The sequence below is a fragment of the Scatophagus argus genome, chromosome 13, assembly GCF_020382885.2.
Source record: "Scatophagus argus isolate fScaArg1 chromosome 13, fScaArg1.pri, whole genome shotgun sequence".
In the NCBI taxonomy this organism is placed as follows: domain Eukaryota; kingdom Metazoa; phylum Chordata; class Actinopteri; family Scatophagidae; genus Scatophagus; species Scatophagus argus.
The window spans coordinates 11,132,633-11,145,013 of NC_058505.1; the positions used below are offsets into that span (position 1 = coordinate 11,132,633).

General features: G+C 42.1%; 2 protein-coding genes and 4 non-coding genes across 6 annotated transcripts; 1 reads left to right on the top strand and 5 right to left on the bottom strand.

The window, feature by feature from the left end:
* Positions 1–260: 260 nt before the first annotated feature.
* Positions 261–4,379, bottom strand: tmem275a (transmembrane protein 275a). Its single transcript, XM_046409676.1, has 2 exons — positions 3,818–4,379; positions 261–2,839 (listed from the first exon to the last, which is right to left on the bottom strand). Exon 2 carries the CDS (start codon positions 2,721–2,723, stop codon positions 2,106–2,108), a length of 618 nt encoding a protein of 205 aa, XP_046265632.1. The 5' UTR covers positions 2,724–2,839; positions 3,818–4,379; the 3' UTR covers positions 261–2,105.
* A 1,312-nt stretch (positions 4,380–5,691) lies between these two features.
* Positions 5,692–8,991, bottom strand: kncn (kinocilin). The gene is made up of 5 exons (XM_046408578.1): positions 8,878–8,991; positions 7,452–7,572; positions 7,251–7,322; positions 6,433–6,526; positions 5,692–5,964 (listed from the first exon to the last, which is right to left on the bottom strand). Exons 1-5 carry the CDS (start codon positions 8,989–8,991, stop codon positions 5,889–5,891), a joined length of 477 nt encoding a protein of 158 aa, XP_046264534.1. The 3' UTR covers positions 5,692–5,888.
* A 1,165-nt stretch (positions 8,992–10,156) lies between these two features.
* On the bottom strand, positions 10,157–10,228 carry trnag-ucc. Its single transcript has one exon. It is a non-coding gene; the product is annotated as a tRNA-Gly (tRNA).
* A 431-nt stretch (positions 10,229–10,659) lies between these two features.
* trnai-aau lies at positions 10,660–10,733 on the bottom strand. The gene has a single exon. It is a non-coding gene; the product is annotated as a tRNA-Ile (tRNA).
* A 189-nt stretch (positions 10,734–10,922) lies between these two features.
* Positions 10,923–10,994, top strand: trnaw-cca. Its single transcript has one exon. It is a non-coding gene; the product is annotated as a tRNA-Trp (tRNA).
* Positions 10,995–11,757: 763 nt separating this feature from the next.
* trnap-agg lies at positions 11,758–11,829 on the bottom strand. Its single transcript has one exon. It is a non-coding gene; the product is annotated as a tRNA-Pro (tRNA).
* Between the last annotated feature and the right edge of the window lie 552 nt (positions 11,830–12,381).

Here is a 12,381-nt window from a genome sequence, read left to right on the forward strand (position 1 = left end):
TTTTAGGTTACCACTTTCTTCCTGACACTTTTGGGGAAATATTTAAATTTTGTCTGGTGACCAGCACCAACATGGTGCTGTGAAAGAGTCTGTTTAGTCTCGTAAAGATGATTATGTTCCAAAAACGACTGTTATCCTCCGGCATCACACTGAACTTGTTTGAAAGTTTAATATGTAACAAATCCAGTTGGCCATTTTTATTCATTTGATTTCATGATGACACAAAATGCAATGTAACAAGAACATGGTGTCATGCCACGCATGCATAATGAGCAACCTCATGTTCTACTGAAAGAGCCTTTTTATTGGTATCTTTTGAAGGATTCACATTTGGATAGTTTACTTTTAAAATAAACAAATTATACTTTTCACAAAAATATTCTGTCCTTTACATTTTCCAGATTTTTTTTTTATAATTGCTACACAAATGAAAATACACAGATAACACCAATACTTCACAACAGGGTGTTTTTCTCATTTCCATGAGTCAGTTCTCTGAACATGCAAAAATAAGCTCAACACTCTAACTTGGCACGAGAGAGAGCTTTGACCAAAACACTGGTCCCTTTGAGGAGTTGTATCACAAATAACAAACGTTCATACTTTGTAAGGAAAACGCTCTGGATACTGGTCTGTGTACCTGTCTCCAGATATTCACTGTCCCGCTACTCCATATAAACTTCTGAGATGGAACATTTAAGCCATTTGCATGCATTTGTTACATCCACAAAAGCAAAAAACTTGGTGAAGCTTTCCCATCAATATGGAATAGAAATCCAGAGCCAAACAATGGCTTTCTGAAGAAAAATGCTATTGTGCACTTCTATTATAGCCCTCATTATTTGTATCCTGATATCTCAGTCTAAGGCAACTTTCCTTTTCAAAGGAAATCGGGGTTTGAATGTCTTGTTTAACCAGTTAAGTTCATAACTGACAAGAAGACATCACAGTGATGGGGAGCAGATACTTTGTTTACACAATCTGAATATCTAAACTCTGTCAGACTTCTTGGCTTGTCCTTTTTGTGCATACTACGTCCAGCTGAGGTTAACTTCTGCTGAATATGAAGTTAAAGTTTTCAGATATCAAAACAAGGATTCAGTATCGTGAAATTCAGATGTTCACATTTGCAAAAACATGAACTCAAATTCAATAAACTGAAATTCACCATGACAAAATCATCACATTTTTTTATACCTTAGATTGAGGCATGTCCCACTTCCACCTGGATCATGAGCTAAACTGCATTACGCTGTATATAAATCGCCGAAAATATAATCATTAATACGTACATGACCTTAAAACTGTGATACCTTCAGTGAATGTGGCGAGAAACATCATGTTCACAGTGTTACTGTCAATGTGATGACAAAGTCAAACTATGTGAATTATGCTACCACAATCCAACACTGTACACATTTGCTTGTAAATATACTGTAACACACTGTTATATATGCACCGTTGTTCATTACAACATATTGGCTGTAGACAAGTAGTGTGTAATCACTTACTTGCGGACTGTAAATGTAAAGAATTTGATCTCAGGTGAGGGAATATTGCTTTGGGACCGCTCTGACCTCTAATATTTTATGCCCCCAAAACAAGTTCAGCACTGAGAATGGCACACAAAATGCCAAATGTCACTACAAATGTACCCGCACAGTTCACTAACGACCTTTCACATCTATTCTTTTAAGAACAAAGTCCTCACAAACCACTGCTGACAGCTGAGGTTCCCACAAACTGCAGTAACAGTAACAAGATAAAAGTTTATGGTTTCAGACACTTAGTTTGATTTCTACATGAGAACTCTTCGTAATGCCCACCGTTAAGAACAGAGACTTGTAGGAAAACAGCACAGGAGAGGTAGGAATTTGAATTCCAAAACCTATGATCCACAAATACTGGGATGTTTCATTATCTTTGCATGCTCATTACCACTTGGCTGCACAAATCACAGAAAATCAAAAGCATACTGTTAACTTGTCACGACCAGAAAATATGGCACTAAGTGAACTAGAGGACACAATCACACTCAGCAAGCCCTCAGCCCCGAAGGATATTTACACTGCTAGTACTCCGGCCTTGGAAGAGTTTCTGTGCTGCTAGGTGACCACTTCTTCACGTGGCAGGTTGAGCCTCACCTCCCCTCCTGCTGCCATGGAGGCTGAATAGACTGCCGTGGCAGAAGCAGAAGACGGGCCGTTACTCTCCATCATGGTGAAAAGCTTGCAGGGCCCAGGTAGGTCGGGAGCCTCCTTTTCCGGGCTGGATGCCTGGGACGATCCAGGAGAGGATGTGGGGCTGAGCTGCACAGCTGTGGTATCTTGCAGCGTGTGCTCGCTGGTCTCTATTTCAAACGCTGCCCCACCAGCCAGCCCGCCATGTCCCATCAACCCCGCGCCCCTGCCGCCCCCTTTTGACCTCCGTGAGCTGTGGGGAGGGGGGAGGCGGCTGCACACACAACAGGCCCCGAAGAAAGAGAAGGCCACCAGCAGTAGAATAGGTCCGATGATGATGGGGGGATTGGCAGAAGGCACCAGTGTGCTGAAGGCGAACGCTCCCACCAGGGTGATGTTGAGTCCAGCCAGCATGATGCATAGGCCACAGGCACAGCAGAGAGCTGGAGAGGGCAGGCCATGAGGCCGAGACTTCCTCCTCGTCTTCTTCTGGGGCTCCTTTTTAGGTACGGGGGTGCTGGTATTTCTATCAGTGATGACCATGTCTCCAGACTCTCTTTCTCTCTCTTGGTCTCTTTGTTAGACAGTATTATCAAATCTCCCTGTCCCTCAGTCCATGGCAACGTTTAAATAAATTCACAGTCAGCAAAAATCTTTGTCTGTAAATGAAAATACATGGCAACCGTAAGAATTTTATTATAGATGCACACAATAAAAGAACATAAACTCATTCACCCTCTCTGTGCACTAGTATCACTGGACATCGGTCTAATGACGACGGTGGACATGATCGTCCTCCCTGAGAGGGTCTGCGTAATCCATGTACGAGCTCTGAACATTCATCACTCTGCTACTCCTATGAATTAGAAATATCGAGAGAGGTTAAGAACTGACATATTATCATAACCTACAGGCAGAATACACTGGACTTCACTGTATCCGGTAAAAGTTGGCAAATTGACTGCAGACTGTAGCCTATACAGTTGACAAGAAACCTGTCCCGCATGTGTGGAAGGACTACTGAGAGAATATTGTCCAGTAATGAAAAACAAACTATTAACTATAACTACAAAGCTATTTTTTTCAAATATTATTTTACTCAAAACTGAACTCCTCCATAGTGTAACTTGGATAGAAGAAAAATATGAAAAAAATTGAATTAAACCCTGAAATAAACAGCTGAGTGGTATTTGTGGCATCTCGACTCCTCACATTATTGCGTGATTACAGGATTAAAAACGCAGCATCAATGAGAAGAATGACTTTTGCATTACCATTTATTAAAAGGTCTTAAGCTGCCACTTAATAACTTAACCTGATTAATCAAAAACCAGTGTTCACATTGTCTTGTTTTGTTAAGTAAAATGTGTGCAGTCGATCTGCAGCTGCTTCGATCGTGCCAGCCAGAAGCATTTCAGTATTTAGTTGGAATCAGATCAGCCCCTTCATTCCAGCATGCGCCCCATTCAAGAGCATAAGAAAGGAGATGTGGGGCAAGGATCGCTGTTTGCGAATACATGACTAAATACCCTAAATATACATTACAAACAGTGTGAACTATGCTTTGCTAAAAACGCATTTGAATGCGTCTTTACTGTAGCATCCCTGTAATAATTAAGCCGTAAAAAAGATCTTACCCTTTGTCGACACACTGAAGGTCTTTCCATCGGTTCATTGGGAGATTTTGACCGAGATTCCCTGTCTAATTAGCGGATGTAGTTACTGGAAGGTTGAAAGGACATAAACACCAAACGAGGGATTTTCACTCTGCTTTCGCAGTTTTACGGTCCTGAGGGCACAAGTCATGACAGCCATTCAATCAGAGGCCGCGGAAACACAAAGCGGGGCGATCCGACCTGCTGGGGGGGAGGATGAGGGGAGGGGGACATTAAATCCGCGTGGAGAGGGAAGATCACTTAGGTGAGATGGCATTTCCTCCGAGACGCAACACCGCGCGCCGCTCCTGATGTGGACCGAGACGCACGTAGCACCTGACAGGTCGTCCTGCAGCGGAAATGGAGGGAAACAGCTAATACATGCCAGGCGTCTCTCCGACAGGCGGTGTGAACTCGTCATATTTCATTATTTCTTTATTTCATATTTGATCTGCCGTGCAGAGCCTCGTCCCTCCTCCGTGGACCTCCGTGGACTGTCCTGCCTCCTCCTCATCGATCCGTCCTTTACTTCACCAGTGCTCAACCTGTGTGTGTATGTGTGTGTGTGTGTGTGTGTGTGTGTGTGTGTGTGTGTGTGTGTGTGTGTGTGTGTGTGTGTATGTGTGTCCGCAGCCCACCGGCTCAACTTTATGTACTTGTTGCTGATTTTGCAGAACAACATTTTAATTATATCATACTGGAAGGGGACAATAATAATAAATACTCTTTGTAAAGGGTTCATAAAAGGCAATTACTGGCTTAATTAATGGTTAATAAATCAATCTTTAATTGGAACAACCTTGTGTTGCCAGGTTGTGAAAACTCTCCAGCTGTTGAGTCCTCGATAAGTCGTTAATACACGGTCAAAAGTCCCCAATAAGTTGTCTGTAATTAAACACCTATCAGCGACAACATTAACGCCACTGACAGGTGACCTGAATAACATCAATAAAATGTTCTGCGGGGAAACTTTGGGTTCTGGCAATCGTGTGGACGGACTTTGACACACACCACCCTACCTAAACACTGCAGACCACAATCTGTGGGGTGTGGTGAAATAAGATGAATGCACCCTCCCACCCACACTCAATGCACAGCACCCAAAGGACTCCAAAGGACAAAATACCCCCAGAGGTCCTATGTCCCTTCCCCTCACAGGTCAGAGCTGTCTTGGCAGCACAAAGGGGACTTGGAAAATACCAAGCAGGTGTTAATGTTGCAGCTGATTGATGTATCCGTGGCTTATACATGTGGCTGGACACTGTGACATCTGTCTGTCACTGCTGGGAGAGGTAACTGGGTATGTCTTTTCTGGGTGTCCATTGTATAACTCCATAAAGGCACAGAGGGATTGTGGGATTTTGGCTTTGTGATTTCAGGCCTGACAATCAAACTGCTGGTTGTCATCAAGACGCTGCAGCTTCCTCGGGCTCCTGTTTCCTGCATTATTCAGCCTCACAGCACGTCTCAGTCCCACCCCACCCTCCATGCCGCTTCTTCCCATGTAGCAGTCATTCTGCTTGTGCTGTCCTGAATATCAATTTATTATGTTTCACTGTGGGGGTGCAGTCCACTGTATGCAGGCAGAGGAAGCAGCCATTTCTGTGTGTGTGTGTACACATGTGTGTTGCATATATTACAATTTGTTTTGATCATGACCAACCCAAGCACGGGAACTTGAGCTGAACAGTGCGTGAGCCTCTTCATCACATAACGACCATAATAATGTCTTAATTTGCCGGCTGAGAACATTGTGTGACGAAGACGTGAGCTGCGCACAAGTGGGACTGCAAAGCTTAATTTGTTTCACTCGTTGTCAGGTGGTATGGAAATACTTCAGTAACAATCAGAGTTAAATCTCTGGAGATGTTTATTGGACCACACAAGAACGACATCACAGCAAACGGGACAGGTTCAGCAGTTCAGCAGACAATTACGCAGAAAAAAGCAACCAATCAAAGATCCAAATCCGTGTCTCTTGTCCCACATTTGAAAGAGATCTAATGAAGAAGACTAGCAGAATAAAACTGGTTCCTCAGGTCATGTGGTGACGTCATGGTAGGTCTTGATCAGACGGTGACTGCTTAAGTTTCCGTCTAGATAAGACATCTGGCATGTCTGAAGATGTCCTGCAAAACACCACAAAGCAGAATGTTATGTTCGGCAGCATCTGTTTATAAGGTCTTTCTTCCATTTGTCACATCCTCCATTAATTTGTTTTATATTAATTTACCTGTCCTCCTTTCATCAACAACAATTTTGTTGATGAATCAGTGTAAGAGTTTAATATTGTCAAAGCAGATTAAGGAAACTTTCATTAGCTCTGATCTTTAGGGTTAGGAAATGACTGTGGCTGTGACTTCACATGTCAAGTGAAGTCAACTCCAGCTCCCCATACTCTTAGAATAGTTTCTTTTGCTTTTTACTGTATTATTTTTATTTCTATTTATGTTGGCATTGACTTGACATCTTTCTCATCTTTACTTTTCTTGCACTCACTGAATGTCAGATTGCTTCTTGGTCTTGTGTGTAAACCAGTAATCCACATAAAATTTGCTTACAAAAATAATTCACAGGATATAATATTGGTTTCATACCCCTCGTCTGCATTGGTCTCAGCCATCGGTCCGCCTTCCACAAAGTTTCCCATTCGACTCTTAGAACGTTCCGGGTTTAATTGACTCTGAGTCCCTGCCAATAGCAGAAGACCACATTGCAGCGTTCAGTAAAACATGGCATGCTTTAAAAGTCTGTGGAAATCTGAGAGCTGCGTTGCACTATGACGGCTGTCAGGAGAGAGAAAAAGCAAAATCTCGAGGTCCATCATTTAATCACAGATCGCTCATTTAATCAATAGTGAGTTATTGATGCACAAAGCCACCTCTCTTTTAGAAACGATCGTGGTGAGTTTAATTGGAATCTGTTAACTGGACAACCAAATACGCACTTACAAAAGACCTCATGAATACATCAAATATCATTAACTTTAAGTGGCTGATTTCTAAAATCATTTTTGAAGTTCTTATCATTGTAGTGCAAACGTGGAGGTCTTCTTTTCAAATAGTATTAATGTATTTTCACACTTGTACGGTGTCCCTTTTCTGTCTTAGATATAACATCTCATTATTTTTTGCATCTCTGTAGATAAAAAAGTGCTTTTTGTCACAATTCATCTGCACTCTATGAGATGTCTGCGAGATGGCTGATGCTTTGCAGGAACCACCTAGACTTAACACCTCTCTCACTGGCATCAGCTATTAGCTCTCCAGTGTGCAGACTGGTGTCGGATTTGTTATCAACAAGTTACAGACGTGGCCTTGATGACTCACTATCGAGTCTCAAACTGAACACAGTATTCTTGTATGTTACATGATGCCTTCATGTGTTCAATTGGCTGGCTCACACGCTCACTCACCTTCTCTTCTCAGTGTCTCTACAGGTTGATCGGGAGCAGGATTGGCGGGTGTGGGGTGCACTCGGAAGTTTCCTGAGAAATTGCCATATTTGTCACAGCATGGTAGCGTTTGATGTAACGGCGTGTTTTCAAAGTGTAATTATGTTTAACATGATCTGACCTGAATTATCAGATAATGAGTAAAAACATGCAAAAACTTACCAAAGGATGGAAGAATATGATTGATATTCAGCCAGGCTTTTATGAAGGGGTAGATGGATATGAGCAGGCCTGGAAAGTAGATATCATAAATAATTTGATTAATGATATAAAAGCTCCGATTCTTAAATGTGTGTTTAAAACATAAATGATCACTAGTATATTTAAGACGTAATATCAGATTAATTAGATCAAAATCTTGGGTTCAAAAGAAATAACATTCACTCATTGGTATTCTTTACCCCGAATTTTCACTACAGTGGACTGAAACTGAAACCAAGAGCGGAGGAAAATATTTCATATAGCAGGCGCCCTGAAAAATCTCATTATAAAAGAATATCAAATTTCACCATCGTATAAAACCATAACTCTAATCACTTGCATATTCTCATATTGCATTCTGTTAATTTCATTTGCTCGTTGTGCTCTGGATTGCCTGTGAGCCACACCAGAAGGGAAAGAGGAAGAGAGAGAGAGAGAGAAAAACTCTATTCTCCTTTTCATTTTAGTCCCCATACTTGCAAACATCACAGCCGACTATGAGGCTGTTTCATGAAACGATCTTCAGATTATGTTGAGTGCATCAGATACAGTGTGTGATGTTTCTTCCTGTTCAGCTCCAAGTCTAAAGTAATATCTGAACTGCAGGGCTTATGTGCCTCTCAGTGGCACTCGGCTCCAATTCAACACAGTTATTGATTTCCCTTACAAGCCACAAAAGCTGGCATTAATTCCTGTCAGGTCCTGAGGGTGGCTGTGATGCATGCATGTGCTTAAAATGTCATGAAACTGCAAAAGGAGTGAAAAGAATCTGCCGATAACACTCCGTTCGTACTCATTAGTCAGCCTATGTGTTGGAGGAGGCATCAAGGCACATAAGCCCCAAAACACATAATTAGACGGCACTTAGCTGCACAAGTGCTGCCAGAGTGGAAGTCTCTGTCAAGCCAATTCTTTTGTACAAAAGAAAGTCATATTAATTATTGACAGCTGATCAAATCAGCAGGGAGAATTCATTTCACATGAACAATGCATGCTGATGTTTTCCTCAGATCGAGGCCTGCCCTTTGCTCTCTCACTCGAGGAAAGCCGTCTATCTTAGCTTAGCTGTGCGACTCGCCGGGCTGTCAGCTGGTTCCAGTTACACTGTTGTATCGAATGAACGAAAGAATGAAGGATGGAAAATGTCACAAGCTACTCTTTCAAAATGATAAAAATAAACGTAAGTATGTTTTTTAAGATGTTAAACAAGAGCAGGTCCCCTAATCAGAGCATAGTGGTTCACAAAAATCTACAATTTGGCCATATGGCCTAAACCAATGACTTTTAACATTTACAAAAAAATCTTTCCCACAACTGGATCAGTAGTTCCTAGAGAGTTTCATACATACTCACCGAGGCCCCCAGCACCCAGGAAGATACCACCTACAGCATCAGCATCACACTCCCTGGACACACCAATGATGATGCAGCCCGCCACAATGCTGAGCAGGGCTGAGCCCACTCGTAGCCCATGGTACTCCCCAACGCTAACAGGGTTCATTCAGCAGGTGGAGGCCCCCCCACCTGTCCTTCTCACACACACACTCACACACACTGTCCTGACAGTGTGCTCTGCTTCGGCTCGGCCCTCACTGCCACTGGTAACTTTTCTGTCATCTGCATGAGCCTCAACCCTCCCTTTCCTTCACTCTCTCTGACACAGAAACACTTTCTCTGGCAGAGCCTCCATATCTGTTCTCCGTTGCTTAAGACGTCTCATGCATCTTTAAAGATGGAGCTCTGGTTTCCACTGCCATCGAAAATTAGAAAGCTCAGGGCACCGAGCTGTTATGACAGTGACAGGCATGGTACAAATCTGATCACAGCCCTCTTCCAAGCAGCAATGGCATCATGTCCAGAGAGTAATTTAGGAAAAAGTGTATAGTGAAGAGACAAACAGATATGTGGATGTCATGTACATGTGTAGTACGTCAAAGACTCAACAGTGAGACGCAGGGGTATGACCACAGGGCCAGAGGAGCACGGGGACTCAAAGAGAGAGGGAAGGAGGGCAAAGGAAGGGAGAGAAAGAAAGGCCAACAGTTAGAGAGAGAGACTTCTGCTTGCTACTTGTGTGATATGTCTGTGAGTTTGAAGGGAATGTGTAATGAAAGGTTCAGACAGTCCTCTACGGTGGGGGCCCGAGGCCATCCATAAAGGCCTGCAGTTGCCATAGGAATAGCATATCCATGGCAACAGAGGGAAAAAGAGGATAAGCAGGATAAACACCAGTGAATAGGATAACATATGAACTTACTGGATCAAGGAGAAACTGTGACACATTTCCTGTTCATCAGGTAAACTCCATCTATCTTTCTGTAGAGCCCCATGTATACGTTTGTTATTTCTTATCAGTTCTTGCTATGTTTACCCCTCCATTAAGTCCCCGGTGTTCACATAATGGAGGGGTTCCTTCAACCACCACATCTTCAGCTATCCTATAGAAAGCTGCTCACCGATAGAAAGCTGAGCATACTCATTAAATCAAAGATACAAGATACAAAGACCACATAAGTTTTCTTCAAGTTTCTCTATTTGGTTATTGATTCTGTATTTGTGGTATACCCATACTCAATAAAGAATTATCTTACGTTGGATAGTTATTATTATTAGCAGCTACAATTCTGCACGGGATGAAAAAGGAGAAGAGAAAAGAGGAAAACGTTTGCGTTGGCCGGGAATCGAACCCGGGTCAACTGCTTGGAAGGCAGCTATGCTAACCACTATACCACCAACGCCATGTTTTACAGGACTGGATTGTGCGTATATATTACACTTAATTAGAGACACGACCAAGCGATGCTATGTTCTCATGTATACACGTATTTGTTTTCAGAATCAACGTAGTTAGGACAGCGCAGAAATGGTATTTCATTGGGTTATTCTTCTAGGCACAGAATCAAGAGGAAAATGGGGAGTCATTAAACAGGTAAACGCCTTTGTGGTCGCCACACGACGACGCTGAAAATGCACAAAAAAGTTTCAAAAGGTTTTGCGGCTGTCAGTCAGTCGCATGTGAAGCTAAGTCAAAGCAGCTACGTCGATAATTTTGCTGTGGTAAAGCCAAATTAAATTATTCGCCAAGAATGGCTAAAACAAATTATTTTTCAATAGTTCTTATTTGTTATAGTTCTGATTGTAAATTGTTGTTGAAGACATCAAAACAACTTGGCCCGTACGGGGATCGAACCCGCGACCTTGGCGTTATTAGCACCACGCTCTAACCAACTGAGCTAACCGGCCATACAAAACTGCGACGTCATCTTATAATAAGACCATGAAAGATAATAAATGTCAGGAATCCGATTATATCATCAATCTTTCACCCTTAACACACTTATCCATAATTTGGTTTTTATAATATTGCTTATAATATATAACCACGAGAGCAGCACTACCATTATATACTGTCCACGTTAGGCTTGAATGCAAGACCTCGTGGCGCAACGGTAGCGCGTCTGACTCCAGATCAGAAGGTTGCGTGTTCAAATCACGTCGGGGTCAATGCTTTTAATATGTCCGTAAAGACTATATATGCTATGTTGTATTCACTTGTCATTTTTATATTGAAAGTCCCCAAAAAGCTAGGGCTCGGACTAGCTAAATATACCAGATAGGGTCAATGCTCGCTAATTGTAATTATGTAGATTAAGTTGGTACCCTACATTTAGCTACCATTAGATCAGAGTGACCTTCGGGGGGCTCCACTACCGTGCATGTACGATTGTATAGTGAATTATGTTTCCCCTAGTTAAACAATTCCTTTTTTAATCGCAAATAACGTGAACATAAATAAAAACCTATAGAGAATTATAGAAACTGCCTGGTACTTGAAACTGTGACCTATATCTGACATCATTATCAACAGATCTGTATCATGATCCCAAGTGATCAAATTTGATCTGATTTCAAGTCAAGAGTTTTTTATTGTCATTTCAGCTGTTTACAGCAACAGTGTAACGAGACAGCGTTCAGCCGGGGACCAGGTGCTACACTAGAAATTAAATACAATACTGTACGTAGTGCAAACCGACGCAAAACTATACATAGTGGACAAGGACCGTGCAGACTATACACACGACACAAAGACTATAGATACAAACAAGGAGCAACACCGACCAGGACATGGTGCAGACAGGGGCAGTATTGTTCAGCTGCGGACACTGACACTCTCCACTCTCCGGTAGACAGACATAAGAATAAAGGGAAATGTATTGGTAACAAGCTGTCAATAATGATAACGGGGGAAAAAAGAAATAAAAAAACAGGGCTCGTCCGGGATTTGAACCCGGGACCTCTCGCACCCTAAGCGAGAATCATACCCCTAGACCAACGAGCCACCCGTTCCCTGGGATAAATGAAAAGTGGAAAAATCCACACCGAGAAAAATCGTTTCTCCAACTCACTTAACTTTTGTCAAGTTTGTCACTCACTTTTATATTGAAAGTCCCCAAAAAGCTAGCGCTGGGGCTAGCTAAATTTGCGAGATAGGGTCAATGCTAGCTAATTATAAGTGTGTAGATCTAGTTGGTAGCCTATCGTCAGCGACGATGGGATCAGAGTGACCTTCAGGGGGCTCCACTCCCGAGCACGTAAAACTCTATGGTGAATTGTGTTTCTCTCGGTTAAATAACTATAATAATCTCATCTTCACTATCTGTCCACTCTTTTACCCGTTCTTCACGTTTTCGCTCTCTCTCTTTCTGTCCTATTTTTCTAAATATTCTTCTCCTCTTCGCACTGAAAATTGTACATAAACATATTTTATGCAGCTACAATAATTCATGTTATATATACATTAATATAATTTTAGAGGGCTGGGATGAATTTTGATTTCGCCTATAGGTAGGACCTGTCAGGTTACCGAAACTTAGATAAATTTTATTGTATA

What these genes read in the sequence shown, in the direction of transcription:
- tmem275a (XM_046409676.1), bottom strand. Translation starts at nt 2,723, where the DNA reads ATGGTCATCACTGATAGAAATACCAGCACCCCCGTACCTAAAAAGGAG.
- kncn (XM_046408578.1), bottom strand. Translation starts at nt 8,991, where the DNA reads ATGAACCCTGTTAGCGTTGGGGAGTACCATGGGCTACGAGTGGGCTCA. An exon ending in AGAGACACTGAGAAGAGAAG is followed by an intron (nt 6,527 to 7,250) that starts GTGAGTGAGCGT and finishes TGCTATTGGCAG; the next exon opens with GGACTCAGAGTCAATTAAAC. An exon ending in GAGACCAATGCAGACGAGGG is followed by an intron (nt 5,965 to 6,432) that starts GTATGAAACCAA and finishes GGTGTTTTGCAG; the next exon opens with GACATCTTCAGACATGCCAG.